The sequence below is a fragment of the Cygnus atratus genome, chromosome 5 (assembly GCF_013377495.2).
Source record: "Cygnus atratus isolate AKBS03 ecotype Queensland, Australia chromosome 5, CAtr_DNAZoo_HiC_assembly, whole genome shotgun sequence".
NCBI classification, from domain to species: Eukaryota; Metazoa; Chordata; class Aves; order Anseriformes; family Anatidae; genus Cygnus; species Cygnus atratus.
Window position 1 is genome coordinate 55622827 of NC_066366.1, and position 15596 is coordinate 55638422.

General features: G+C 38.6%; 1 protein-coding gene across 2 annotated transcripts in view; it reads left to right on the forward strand.

Annotated features, from left to right (window-relative positions):
- Positions 1-14393, forward strand: part of ASPG (asparaginase) — a 45600-nt gene extending 31207 nt beyond the window's left edge. For both annotated transcript variants that reach the window (XM_035551376.1, XM_035551377.1), the window contains exons 11-16: positions 296-391; positions 1229-1392; positions 7733-7819; positions 11753-11852; positions 12175-12234; positions 13940-14393. In XM_035551376.1, the coding sequence (XP_035407269.1) occupies positions 296-391; positions 1229-1392; positions 7733-7819; positions 11753-11852; positions 12175-12228 (501 nt within the window). In that variant the 3' untranslated portion in view covers positions 12229-12234; positions 13940-14393. The remainder of the gene's footprint in view (positions 1-295; positions 392-1228; positions 1393-7732; positions 7820-11752; positions 11853-12174; positions 12235-13939) is intronic.
- Positions 14394-15596: the final 1203 nt, after the last annotated feature.

Consider the following 15596-nt stretch of genomic DNA (forward strand, 5'->3'; position numbering starts at 1 on the left):
TAACTCTGGCACTGCAGAGATGGTAATTAGTATGTGCACTTAACTGGTATTAATACCAGGTAATTGTAGTGTTGCTAGGGAGGAAGATAAATCTTTGTGGATAGGAGACCTACAAAATGTAAAATAAGCATGAGACTTCTTTCCTTCCAAGAATTAATGCTACCAGTTTTAAATATCCAAATGACTAATTTGGAAACTTCACCTGGAAGTGCAAAGTCAGTGTTGTTATAACTTGGACATCAATTATATTAGAGGCAAGGCTGATTTTAAATGTTTACTTTTATTTGTTTCTCAGGAGTTAGAAGCTGTAAGAGATGCATTAATTCCACTTCTGGCTTGTGCTGCAGCGAAACTGGGTGACATAGATGCAATAAGAGCCATAGCAGAAATGGTAATGTAAAATTAACTGTACAAAACTTTAATTTTTAAATATAGCTGTAAATGATAGGAGGAAGCTGGGAAGCAACTATTTAAGTCATGGTACTTTGACTAATAGAATTGGTTTCTAGGCATCTCAGTCTCTGCCTTTCAAAACTGGTATGTTCTTTCCCCTATCTGGTTCTCAGCTGTTTACATTTTCTTTTGAACTGTGAAAATACGGGTGGATTAATATGCAAGTTCTTATCTGCTAACTTTGGAACACTTTAAAATGGTTTATGCTGCTTTCTTTCATTTAACTTTCTTTATGCATATTCATAGTATCCAGCTTTTGGATGTAAATTTGTCATGATTAAAAAAAGAATTTGAAAATTATGTTTAAGTGAAACATAGTGCAGTGCTAAATCAGGATTTTGGCTCTCCTGATAGCTCTAGCTTGGCTTATACCTGAAAAAAGAAATAGTTATTTCCCTGTATCATCTTCTACACCTCTTTGTTTTTTCTTTTCCTAGCTTTAACCCTACTCTTGAGGCTTTGATAATGGGCCTAGAAAAAGGATAAATGTATCTTGAAAATAACAATACACTAAGACAAGTAAAATTAGCAGACTAGGCACAAAGCTGCTGTATGGAGTACTGCAGTAAAGAGCCTATCTGAAGGGGCTGTAATGGGATAATATGTTGGGGGGAGAACATATGGAAGGTGAAATATCTTTATTGGTGGTAAAATCAACACTGTAAGCTTGACAAGCTTAATATTTTGGTGGTACAACTACTTGTGTTTTGTTGTACCAACAATCAAATGTGCAGCCAGTATCTTTTTAGCATGTGAAAGATTTGTCCTTTTGTAGGGTGGAAACTTGAGCTGTGAAGACTACGATGGTCGAACTCCACTTCATATTGCAGCCTCTGAAGGTCATTTGCCATTAGTTGAGTATTTGTTGACATCTGGTGCAACTGTTTATGCTAGAGACAGATATGGATCTACCCCACTGATGAATGCAATCAAGTTCAGGTAACAAAATAATTTATATACCGCTTCGTGTAAAGTTTATAAACCTTATATCAGTTTTGATTTAAAGTCCATCCCTGTTTTTTGGTCTTGTTTTATCTCAGCAGTCATATGTAAATGACAGAAGTTAAAGTAACACAAAACAGCTTTGTTTCAAAGGATATGACTAGCCTAAATTAAAACTATTTTTGAAATAACATGAAATGAAAGCAAAAAACTTTGTACGCATGCAAAAATTTAGCATAAGGTAACTTATTGCTGTCTTCCCACCAAGTCTTTGTCCATAGTTTCAGGACTCCACTCTTTGTTATGAGGCTTCCTTATAAAACAGAGCCAAACTGAATACTCATTTTGACTGTTAGAAGTGCGAGTGTAGGATCCAGGGCTGTCTGTTTCCTTTCTGTCCTCCCCTTTCCCATCAAGGGGAAACCAGACTGTTTCAATTGGCAGAAAATATACTGGTAGGTTGACATGTTTTAATCTTTCCCTTCCACCTATGCTTGCCTGACTCTCTTGTTGGGTGACTACTTTTTTGATTTTTCTCTTCCGCCCACTCATAATTACATGGGATGGCTGTGTGGCTCTGCCTGTTTTGTGGATTTCCTCTTCCTGTTGTTCTGAATGTCAACAACTCTTGAATGGTAGTCGTGGACATGCAATTTACTGGTCAATGTTGTGTAGTCTTAAGGAATGGTCATGCCACAGAATATAAAAGTTATCAGTTAACAAAAGTTTAATTTTTAAACAGTTTATATAGCCTGGGGATTTGTAGAGCCATTGGTCTTCCAACATGTTAGAAGCTGCATGCTCTAGTCTCTCCTTGTTTCTTTGATCCACTTTCAGCTCCTTATCTCACGTTCAGTCTGTGCGATGGCAGGAGAGAAGGTTTTTCCATAAAGGAGCTTGGAAAGGTAGAATTATAATGGTATTCACGGGTGTCTGTCCCCACATATTTCTTCAGCTTTCTAATGTTGACAAGTTCACCTGGTCTTTCAGGCTGGAGTTTGATACCTGGAGGTCTGACAAGCCTGTTTTTGCATTGGCTGCAGAAATATATATATATTTTTTTCCTGTCTCAAACACCAAATGTAGAAAATTCAACAGGTCCTATTAACTTGAGATTTGAAGTCCTGTCTGGCCAAACTGTGCTATTGCCATACCTACTGCATGGTCCCCTATGGCTTTACAGTTGTTGCTTTATCTTATGAGCATATAAGCCCTTCAATGGCAAACCCTGAAAGTCTTAAAGCAAAAACAAGCCCAACAGCAAATCAAACAAATAACCTCATAGCTGAATAGAGGTGGCTCTAGTCCAATGTGAGAAAATGCTAAAGCATTAGATACCATTAGATGTTCCTGCAAATCAAGCACCTACTCTTTTTTTTTTTACCGCACCCAACTACTGCCTGAGGAATTTCACATGAGCTTGTTGTTTGGATTCCTTAGCATTGCCACTCCTATATTAGACTCCTACTATGACTCTTAAGCTCTTTAAAACTGCACGCACATTTTGATATGGGGAATTGTAAAAGGAAACTGCACCATAACCATTTTCAGTTTCTCTTTTTGTTTCTACTGTTGGAATGAGAGGAAGAGTTGACTTAGAACTCATCTCATAAATTTGAATTTATGATCTGCTATGTACTCACACTGCATTTTCACCCTGATAAGCACACAAAGGAGATTGGTAAAGATCAGACAGCTTTATATGTGTGTAATTAGATACCCACTAAAAGATTTAAGCTACAGAAATATTTAAATTTTGTTTATTAAACAGTTGCGTGCTGAAAGTGAAGAGATTATCCTGATGCAATGTACTGTGTGGCAGAGAAGGAAGGGAGGAAAACTGACCTTAACAAGAAGTCAATGTTTTAAATTGTTTCATATTGTGACTATCTCAATTTTACTGAATATTGCATCAGGTTAATCCCATTTTCTGAGAATTAATATTTGTTTAATTGGAATATAATTGCAGTGCAGAATCTACTCATCTTAAACGTAGTTTCTTTCAGTTTTCCATGTGACATTGCTCAGTGGTTTGCCTTTTAACCTAGCATTCAAATTTGTATAACGATGACTGATTTCTGTTTTCCGTTTAATAATTTGTAAAGATGATCAGGAGTTTTGTCTTCTTAAAAGCTTCTTAACATAGCACTGTCACTTATAGACTAGCAACTTGATCTATACCAATGGCAGTCTCTTAATATTTTTGACTCTAAGTGACTCTTTATTTCTTTAGGTCGTAAAATGTGGAGTCCCTTCCTAAATAGGAAATAAAGTACATTTCCGCTTTTTCATTTGTAACTATACAATTTGCGTTTAGTCTTATTCACTTTATGCATGAAGTTAAACAGACCACTGTTAATTTAGGCCAGTTGCTTGACATATCAAAATTAGTAGCATTCCTTTAACTTCTTAGAGTACCCTCAAGGGATAATTCATTTTCAAAACAATAGAATAATATTTTTTTAATAACAGAAACTCTTCTAAGCAGGTAAATGTCTTGAATAAAAATTGTGTATATTTTATGTAGTAAAAGCACTTCCATTTACTTACAGTACAGTGGTAAAAGGTTGAAAAAGGGGAGTTGCTGGTGTACTGCTGTGAGAACATCAGATTAGAGGTAGTAAAATTACCTCCCACATAAATAAGAATTTAAATACTTGATATTTTGCAAGGTTACATTTACATTACTTCAGGAAATATAAGGCAGAGTGAAAATCTAAACATTAATGATTCCAGAAGTACGCTGAAGTTTGTCCTTACGTTATTTGAGCATACAGTTCCTACTGATACCATGCAGAAAAGTGAACAAGTGAAACTAAGCTCATCCTGCCATAACCCTTGCAGTTGCTAGGGAAGCAAGCATTAAAAAGAATGAAGCCCATCAAGTTTGGATATACATTACACCTGCATTTCTTTAAAGAGAGTTGGTGGAAGGTGTACACCCTAAGGCCCCAATCCTACAGACTCTTACATGTGTGCTCATTTCACATGTGTGATTCATCCCTTTTGAAGTTGATTCACTTTTCTAAGTGTCTGCCAAGTCAAGGCCTAAGATGATATGTACTGTACAGCACCATGGTCGCTGTAAATCCAGAGCACTTGTGAAATGGTAGAATTTCTGATGTCTTTGTCTGGAACTCAAGTTTGAGCCATAGGAATGGATATTTGAAGACCGCACTAAAATGTTTATTTTGTTCTTGAGCCATTAAAATATTAGTTTACATTTTTCTTTTATTTAATCTCCAATGTTATCAGTAATACAGTCACAGGAGGGGAAGACACTAGAAACAGTTTTTCTCTTTTTCTGACCTTCATAGAGCAAATAAATGTCAGTAGTAGTATCAAAAGACTAACTTTTAAGTAACATATGCAAAATAGCATTGTTTCTATAGGCTATGTCTGACCAGGAGCCATGGTTAGGTAACAGAAGGAGCTAAGAAAAGGAAGAGTCAGGAATAGCTTGCAGGTGACATGTGTCCTCGTGGCTTTGCTTATCAGATGGGGCTAGACTGGACAAGCAGCCGTGCACCCCAGGTTAACGTGGTGACATGGGCCTTTCCTCTGACCGTGAGCTTTGATTATTCAGCAGTTGCTCTGCTGTTGGTTATGTGTCGTCATGTTAGAAAGGGAATTGCATTTGAACTGTTCCCAAGAAGTTTATGTCTCATGACATCAGCTGAACTACAGATCAGCTAAACTGGTCCGCCTGAGGCTTTGGTAAAGCCATAGTGGAGCAGCACCTGAAGAAACAACATCTGAAGACAAATCTCTCATGTGCATAAGACGTATGAGAAAATTCACAGCCAGCCTCTCAAAATACGAATAATGCTGTTGTGGGTAGGAGTAAGACAGAAGAAGTGTTACTCTGGATAGGGCTTAAATTTTTTGTGAATGATTCTGTTTGGATACCATTTAGATACCATTTGGATGAAAGTAGGAACAAGCTCTTGCACAGCTTACCTCCTGCATAGTTTTCACACTGAGTGATGGGAGTGTGAGAGGTGGTCGGCTTGCTTTCTTGGACAGATCTGTTCTTCCTAGTCACAGTACTAAATTTAACACTTTTAAATTCCCATTACTATTTGTCTCTATTAATTCTTTCCCTTAAACAAGATCTCCTTCACCCTCCCTTTAACCAGCAGTGATATACAATACTTTCTCTTCTTCCCACTGTACCAAGAAGCACGATTTTAAATGATTCCCAGTCCTCGAGACATTATACTTCTATTTATAAATGTTGTGTTATAAGCATTTATTGTAAACAGGTAGTTTCAGTCCTTAAAGATTTATTTTACTTTAAACCACTTTCTTTTTTTCCCCTCATTTAAATTTGCTTCTTTAAACGTGGGGAAAATGCCCCCAGATCTGCCTGTATCATAAACTTACAGAGTGCCATTCAGAGCAGTAGAGGCTCTGGAGCACAGGGGGGACATGAAGTGCATTCTGGAGGTTGTCTTGTTGCCAGTGAGGAGTAAATGGTTACAACAATGGAAAAGTGATTCCCAACGCTTTGCTGGACTTGAGGGAAGATACCTCTAAACATCACGTGTCTTGCTATGGGACAGGACTAAAAGACTTTTATTTTAAGAAGCACTAGTTTCATGCTGAGATTTTAAGAATAAGGTGGGAAATGAGGAATAATCTGTGACAGTCGTTGGAGAGTAAGCAGATGCTATCCATGCACAGTTCTGAACTAAGTAAGAGCTTGAGCGAACAAACATGTTCTACTTTAATATATTTTAGTCGGATTCATTTTCAGCTAATTATTGTTCTAAAAAATTCATGTATGTAGAATTCATTCTCCACTGCAGACTGAAAAATAGGATGTAGTGCCATTATTTGCTTTCTCAAGGAGATACTTGTGGATGACTAGACATGTTGCAAGGGACCCTCCTGAGAAAATATTTTAGATAACTGAACAAACTTGCAGCGTGTGCTGTTCCAGCAATGCTTTGGCATGAAACAAAGATACATTTATTTATTTATTGCTGTCAACTGAAATGAAGTACATTTAAAAAAATATTTTAAAAAATATGTCTGGTAGAGTAGATAATGTATGTTTGGAAAAGCAAAATGATTATTACAGCATCTGTACAGTTCTGGGTTTTTAATTTGTAAAGTAAGATCTTACATTAGATGTACAAGCTTACGTAGGCTTAATCTGGATAACTTTAAAGTAACTTCTAATTCAAGATGGAGTTTCCTAAAGAGAAGCAATGGGATTGGATAAGTAGTTTAGTTCAGTTCTAAAATGAAAAGAAAATGCAAGTGATGAAGCTGAACATGAGATTATTTTTTTATTTTTTATTTTTTGAATTAATACAGATGAGTTTTTAGGTGGTTCCTTGTGAAGCTCCGATTATTTCCTACTATGCTGCTATGCCTAATTCTTCATTTTGAAGCGTTGGTAACTTAATTAATGGTAACTTAATTGAAAGAGGAAATGTGAAACTATTCCTGATCTACTGATGTCATCATGCTCTTTCTGGAGAAAAAAAATACACTTTTGAATCTGTGAACTAGATTATTTGTTTAGCAGAGGAGCAGACTGTTAAGTCCTTTTAGAACCTAGTTCTAAACCTTTTACTAGGTCACTTGCGAAAAATGTAATTTGAAAATAGCTTTTTTATCTATCATGTTATTTTCTATCCAAAGCATGTAAGAAATAGAAGTTGGCTGGTAGTGCTTAATTATCTGTTTGTCCCTTTATCTCAAAGGAAAGGAAAGAAGGCAGACATCCTGAAGACTACAGGTCAAAACAACTAACAAAGTTAGTGGGAGAAGGGGGCTAGGGAAAAATGTGCTTCTGTGGGAGGTTTGTAAGAATACATTCCACAATTCTGAAGCCACAAAAACACGATTAGCTTCCACAGTAACCTAAAGATTCATTGCTTGCCTGCAAGACTTACAGGTCATTTAAAACACTAATATATATGGGTATTGTATTTTGTAAAATACAGGAATGGTGTTACTGAATGAATAATTTCACTGTTTGGGTTTCATTCACCACTATTTCAAGTGTGTTAGATTAAGCTGGTGTTAAGAGTTAAAAAAAAAAAAAATAATAATTTTGAAGAGAAGGGGGTGCATCCCTTTCCATTTTAGAGCTGAACTTAGCCCTTCCGTGAACTCAGTATGTGAGTGGTTTTTGCGAGTGACAGCAAATCTGCTTACTACATCTATCACCTTGGAGAAGACTCATTGTTTCTGTGGTGGTGGCAAATGCCGTATGAGAACTTTCATTGGCTGTTTGTGTACATGAGTAATATTGGATTTAAGGGGGAAAAAATCATCCATGTCAAGATAGTTCTCTTTGTTTTCTATTTCTTTCATAAAGGCACATACAAGTGATCAGTTTATTACGAGAAACGGGAGCGCACCTTTCAAAACATGACTTGGAGAACACTGGAGCAAAGCTCTGCAGGTAAATGTGATACGTGGTAAGGTGGGGCCCTAAAATGGAGTTGAAGGGAAATGATTTTTCAGAAGAGACTCTCAGAATGGAGAACAGTGTAGAAATAACTTCCAAGGAATAGTTGGGTCCGTGGCACATGACATGCGAGTCTTTCTGTGCTAGACTAACAATGAGGAAATGAGTGAAATGATAAAATTAAGTATCAGCTCTGTGCCACGGCACCGATAAATCAAGAGGGCTCCAAAGCAAGTTGCATGTGGGAAATAAGTGAGCTAGAAGAAAACACGCTCTGTTTTTTCCAATCACTTTCACAGAGGAAGGGTAAAGAGGAAATAGAACAAGGTCTGTTTTTATTTGAGAATAAAGCTGCACATAGTGCATAATTTTTATTTTATGAAAATCCTCTTTTCACTTATATGGGAACATTTTCTACTCTAGCACCTTTCTCAAAAATATGTAAATCAAATACACAAATAGGCTTAACCCCAAAACTGTTGAAAAAGTGCTCACCATCTCTATAGTTAATTGTAAGAGGATATTATCCTCTATTAAGGTGTTTTTCCATACAGTTGCTTTTAATAGATAAGATGTTTTAATGATAAGGAAAATAGATTCCTGTTTTTGTGTTTTTACTTAATGGTCCTGAATTACAGGATACTCTGAAAATTGTGAGAAATTTTTAGTAATATCCTAAAATTACTGACTGTTTTTACTTCATTTCTTCTTTTCCTCTCAAATACAAACAACAACAAAAAATCCCCAAATCCCAGCCTCTATTTCAGGAGTTGTCAGGAAACCATGACAACATTACAGGGGCCAGCCAGTGCTGCAGATTGTTCTCAAAACTGTAAGGTCTAGGTAAAGCTGATGTGCATTCTGTATAGGAACTGGACACTGCCCCTTCAGTAATTCTGAAATAGAGCGATACTAGCTGGAGTGTTTCAGATGCTGTAATATGCTCAGAGGAGACTGGATAATACCATTCAGTTAAAATATGTGCTTCCCAGGGCACTGCAGGTAATAGGACAAAACTAAACCTTTAGTTTGCATTGTTTCCATCTGTCAAGAAGATGAGAGGAGTGGCTTAGAGAATTACATTCCTCTGCAAATAAATTGGCCCCTTACTTAGCCGTCATGCCCTGTGCAGAACCTGTTTGGCTGGCTGACAGAGTGGGGTGTCCAAAAAGAGAACACGGGGGCTTTAAACAAAAAGAGGTTCTGATGTAGTTTGTTACAGCATTTGAGGGACTATCGTATACGCTGCATCTGTGTTGCATGATTTCTTGTTGTTCAAAGCTAATATTTTGATAATAAACGTTTGAGGTTTTGGAATATTTTAAACTTGTGTTAATGATAATAATTTTAATATAAAAACAACGTGCATCTTCCAAACAGAGGGGTGGAGTACATGCGTGTACAGAGGCTTTAATGAAGACTTGGCATGGCGTTGTGTATTTGGGGTGAGAGGGGAACAGTCTCCCACATAGGTGCAGAGCAGGAGCGCGGGCAGTGGCACTTTCCTGGCCACCTCAGGAGCAGGAGAAGCTGCTGCTTCAAATATATGTATGTTTGGCTATACAAAGTACACTTGCAGAGTGTGAAGGAAATACAGATGCATTGGGCTTCGCTATGGAGATCTGGAGTTGGAAAAAATGTTTCATGGTGTTATTGAGTATGAACAACTCAGTGAATAGTACGTATCTTCTATTTACAATCTAAATTTTCTAGCAAGCTACATCATTATTTGTCCTCTGGGCTGCAGTCCCCAGAAAATACATTTTTAACTTTATTGGTGAATGGCTGCTGCAAAATTGAAGATAATTCTGCATATTTGGGTTGCTCTAATGGCACAGAAAGAGACCACTTCATGTTTTTGACCACTGGCAACGTGAGTTAAATTGCTCTTTCTGAACAGGTGCTACTAGGCATTTAATTTTCAAGTGCAGTAGACCTAGTTTGTTGCTTACAGTGATGCTAGCTGAATTGCCCTGGGTATGTAGGTTAGTAATATTTCTAAATGTTCCTGTCTTTGTCCAGAATGGTTTCTACTTTGAACATGGCTGAAGAGTGAGATTCTGTTTGGCAAATAGTGTTTTCCTGTCCAGTGCTTGAGATATTTGTAACTCACTTGCTCAGCTTTTTGTTTGTTTGTTCCGTAATTCTGGGACGTTTCACTGTCAACATCAAGAGACTTTTCTCTGTGTTCAGAAGTGGCTGCTAAGCAATTTCTTCCCTGCTTTACTAATGCTTATACTTCTTTACTAATGCTTACTTTTTCCTGCAGTCTCCTTGAGGGCTTCCCACTGAGCTTCCTCTTAGGCTGCCTTTGCTTCTTCTGTTTCCTTTTGGCTTCTGAGGGGCCTTTTTTGTAATGGCATTTTTCATTAATGATTTATTGACCCTTTTCTTCATGCTATCAGACTGATCCACCGTTAAACCCCACTAAAAGCCCACTGCCACATCCCTGTTCTCCGCAGCCCCAGCTGTGGGTCTGTGGCCCAGCCTTAGGACTGGCAGGGTTGCACAGAAGAATACAAAGACCATTTGCTTTCCCTTTTCCTGCCCAACCTCTGGGACTGCTGTGAGCAAAAGCCTCTCTCTGACTTTCTCCTCAGGCTGCTGCAATTAGAGGCTTCCACTCCCCTGAAAAAATTTTTTCAGGTACTTAAGAGATTTAATCAACAGCAGAAGTGATTTCAGTCTAGCAGAGAAATGAGTGTTGCAGACTTGCTTTCAGGCTTTCTTCCATAGGCATACCTTACTGACTGCCCCTTGCATCTTCCTTCCTCCGCTGCTCTCCATCAGGTCTGCCTCGCTTGTCTGTCATACGCGGAGCCTGTCACCATCCTCTGGCCTTGCTGCCAGAAACATGCTGTTCCTCCACAGCGAGCAGTGTTTAAGGCAGCAAATGGTGAACTTCGTAAGTCTGGGGGTGCTTTCCTTTTCATAATGAGATGCAGGCTCACTTGATGATTATCAGGGTAGTTCTGCTCAAACAATCGACTCGTACGCAGCAAGGAGTTGCACGCAGTTCTGAAGCCTGACGTGCTCATATGTTGAGAAAACTGAACGTAGCCCTTGCAGTCATGCTGTCAGTTCAGCTAGACTCTAGCTCTACAGGTTTGGTATGGAGAGGCATGCTTTTGTGTATGTGCAGGCTCTTAGCCCTTCTTTTGCCAAAACAAAAGAAAAAAAGTTTAAAATGAACATTAAGCATTATAGGTGAGACTAGTAGCAGATGTGTAAAGAAACATTCTAGGGTACATTCAGAAGACTTTAATTCACTAATTTGTATATTATTTTTAATCTCTTCTATCATGTGTTATACATGGCAAAATAGAGATTCTCTTTAAGCACCTTTTTTTTTTTTGCTTGTTGCCCATTTAAATCATACAAATCACCTTTACTCAAAAAGCATAGCTGTGCTACTGTCCAAGTGATACCACGTAAATGTGCCGTCATAACATCTGATAGTGAATATAGCTGTGCGTACTTGTGAAGAAGGGGTCTTAGTGGTTTTAAATAAGGCACACCAATTGCTAGCACATCAGCCTGTGCTCTCACTTCTTCAGCTGCATCTTGATGTAGCCATTGCCCTCCCCCCAACTCATTTCATGAGATAAATATTGTGTTGTGAAATATGAAACTGCATGACTTTTTTTCCCCTTTGGTCATAGTCACACCCACTATGTGAAACTGGCCTGTTGTAAGTACTTATAGCACAGCCCTATTAATTTAAGGAACTGATTCATCAAGCTGTGTTGCTTGCTCAGCTATTCAAAGCTGTTGTAATAGTGTTCCTTTACTCACCTCTCTATCCTGGCAGCCATGTTGAGACTGTTCTAGTTCAGCATTTGCTCCCTGAGCTTTCTGACAGGACACAGGTGTACCATGAAATGGACTAAAAAACTTAGAACCAATTTAATTGCTCTTTTTTTCCAGTCTTGCAGCTAAAGGTGATGTGGATGGGCTGAATGCCTGGTACCTAGCTGGTGCAGATCTGAGGCAAACTGGCTATGATGGCAAAAATCCCCGACAAGTAGTAAGTGTACATATGGCTGTACTCCATATGGTGCTCCAACTTTGTGGGTAGTAATGCACGCTGTCAGAGAATATTAGTTTGGGAAAAGTAAATGCTGCTTTGGAGACTGTAAACCGGATTGGAGCATGTTGCGAACTCAAGTCTGGTGCTGTTCTGAAGTAATAAATCATTGGAGCCAGAACTTTCTCATCTATGTCAGAGGAATTAAAATTTAAATTGGATTTTAATTATATTGTGGTAACATATTCTTACTTCCCACAAGTAAGTATTTGCATGTCCTGGTGCACAGGATGGCGGGATTTATTCATGTTTCTACTCACAGGCAGAGGCTACAAGGCATAATGAGGTTCTTGAGTTCTTCAGACAGCTTCCGTAAAAGAAGGTAAGATCTAGATTTCAGATGCCAGGTTTCTGAAATGTATGGGTCAGCATATACATGTATGAATGGGGATACATGTATGAAGAGGTATTTAAGCCCTAGCTCACTGTATGGCATCTGGGTTCAGCTGCTGTCCCTGCCCTAGTTTGTCGAATGGGACTAACATTTATTCCTCTTTTGGCCTGAAACTGTAAGTGATTTTTATGGTGCATTCTGCAGTATGGTTCTGAACTTGGTTGGGTATCCAAACACTATAATCAATCCATTGAGGGCAGTGATGTCTTGTTTTGTTGGCCTTTTGCAATAAATTGTTCCTCTGTCTTGTCTGCGTTAGAGAGGAAGTGCCTTTTCTTGGGCACTTTGCCGGGCCTGTCTTTTAGGGTGCCAGGCCTGTCTTTTAGGGTGCCAGGCCTGTTTTTTAGGGTGCCATGCCCACAGCACAGGAGTGTCCCCTTCTCCAGCAGCGCTGTGGTGTGACCGCAGCCGGTCGGTTGCACAGCCTCCCACTCAGGAGGCACTGCTTGGCACCTACGGCATTTGCAAGGGTGCTCTCCCTCTAGCTTTTTCACTGATCATCTTGTAGCAGCCCACCTTCTGGCTGGCGTAACATAGACAACCACCACCAGAAACATGGGACAGGTTCTTAATAGGCACAAGCAGCTGGCTTGCACGCACAGGGTGTAGAAGGCTCCCTTTCCACACAGAGCTCTGCCCAGGGCACGCTCCCTCCCTAAGCACAGGGCTGGGCAGTGCCGTGGCCTCTCTCTTACTCAGACGTTACATCTAGCTGCCTGCTTGTCTCCGACTCCTGGTGAGAGTCTCTTTTGTGCTGCTAATGCACAAGGTGTGTTTCCCTAGCTGTGTGCGTATGACAGGGGTGTGAGTCTCGTGTTCAAAGCATCAGAGCTGACAAGTCTCTCCATAGTAAACTTGTCTGGGCGTTTGACCTTCTCCAGGGCTGTGCTGTAACTGGAGACATGTAAATCACTTGCCTTTCGTTTCTCAGCACTCCTTTCTGATGCTATGTGTTGTTGATTTAGATATCTTTCCTCCAATATATTGGCAAGTCTAATACCAGTTTAAATATTGGGAGGAGATGATGTCCTTTATTTAATAAAATTAACACAAAATTTAGTTAAAGGTTTGGCTGCAGGCATGGCTGCATTGCCTCTTCCCTGTCCCATTTGATCAAATATAAGTGAATTCATGTATATAGGTGGGAAGCTGCATGTGGAACAACTACATTTTTTTCCATCGCTATATTGTGGTCTAAAGGAGATCATAGGGATAGAATCAGGCATTTTTCCTTTCCTATAAAGTTTTGAGGTGTTCTTTCTTTTACTCTGATATGGCAGGATTAGATATAATCACACTCTCAAGCTTTTAAATGGAAGCTTTCCAGCGTCCAGGATGAGGACACTAAAAATACCTTCACAATATGGGTTATGTTGCAGAGATTTCAGTTTTCGGTGAAATATGTCTGCAAAAGTCACTTTTCTTGTGCAGATGGGGAGTGAATGTGTTAAATCTTCAACTCCTACTTGGATCATCTCAGTTCCTTTGGACTGAGCCACCAGTAGTGTAGGCAGTCTGAAGGAAGTCTTCAGGACCTCATGAGAACTTGTTTGACATGCTGCAAGGTAACCTCGTCCCAGGAAGGTTTTGGATACTGCCTAGTCTTACACATCCATTTTCTTTTTATCCATAGGCTGCAGAAAATGGTCACTCCTCTTCAGAAATACCACCTTTGAACCAGAAATGTTGTTAAGCAGTTATGGGGAGAAAAAAAATGGAAAGAAACAATGCTAGTGGCATATGGAGCTTACAGGGCTTAGAAATATTATTTTTTTAGGAACATGTTAAGTTCTGATTTTATAAAAATGATTTTCTGCTTTATCTTTTTATTTTTTTAAGAAAAATATAAACAATTGAGGCTGGAATGTATTGTCTTTACTGTTCAACTTCTGTTTTTAGACCTCTTGAATCTTCTTCACATCTTTGAATCATTGTTAAATCACTGTGGACAGTTAAATCTTACATTAAATCACTGTGGACAGTATTGCAGGCATAGCAAAAGGATATGATGTGGTGAATTCATACCAATAGAAAACAGTGCATTGTAGGTTTCTGTGTTTCAACTAATAAAAATCTCTGAGGAACAATGTTGGTTTCACTTTGTCTGATTTTTGCAATGGCTTGTATCACTTCAGTTGCAATTACAGCAATTTTGAGTGTCAGTGCAAACAATTGAATCAGTCATGGGCATCTGCCTGCAGTTGTGTACTAATCTTCACCAATGTGTCACTATAAAACCCCACTTACAATGAGTAGGAGGCAGATGCCATAAAGCATATTTGTGGGACTGTCTAAGTGAATTGATTGTTTTGTTTCTAATAGCATCTTTCCCACATCCTGACCGGAATATAATCAAGATTGCTACATGCTGGACACTTAATTCTTTGGACTGTAAATGTGATCTCGGTGTTAACAGACCCAAAGTTTAAAGTCACAGCACTTTCAGACGAAAGAAACAAAACCCAAAAAGCAGCATGTGTCTTTCCTCCTATGTCCGCCCTAGAATATGTAAACACAGAGAATACTCCAGGCAAATGCATATATTGGAGATGGCAACTTTTAATTTCACCTACAGCTTCTGCAGTAATCTATGTGGATTTTATATCTATTTCATCTGAAGGGAATCTTTGAAGTGCAGATAGTTTTTTCTTTTTCCTCTTTATACTGTTCAGCCTTCCCACAGCTATTCTTATCATGGAGAAAAGCTGCATGGACTACTTGCTGAGCTGGCTAGCATTAAAAGATTCCCAAGGTATGTTGCATATCAGATTCCCCTAAAACAGGGTAACTGTGCGTGAAGTCTGAGAAAACATCATATGTGCCTTGGCTTAAAAAAAAAAAAAAAAGTGATATTTTAATGTGAAAAGTAGTGCACCTCTTCGCTATGGTCACAAATATTACAACTATGCTGTCTCATTATCAAGAAAAATTGATGTTACATAGCAATAAACATGCTCTAGATTGAATAATACTGAATTAAGTAAATGAGATCTAAGATAAACTTCAAAAATCAGACTTCGAATTCAACATCTTTTTCATGCTTTATTTGTAAATGCATGAATAGAATGCATGTAACAAAATCATGTTTGTAGAAATTTTTACAATCAGGAGAAAAAGCATGCACAGACTCTTCTTCCTACAGTATTTAGACTTAGTACCTTAAGTCTTGCCTAGTCAATAGCGTAAAGGTGATGCAGTGAAGTAGGAAATACCTTGATAAATTTCTCTGTAAGTGGCTAATTTGGGATTGGATTTTCAGATGCAATAATTTGTCTATATCTGCATTCACT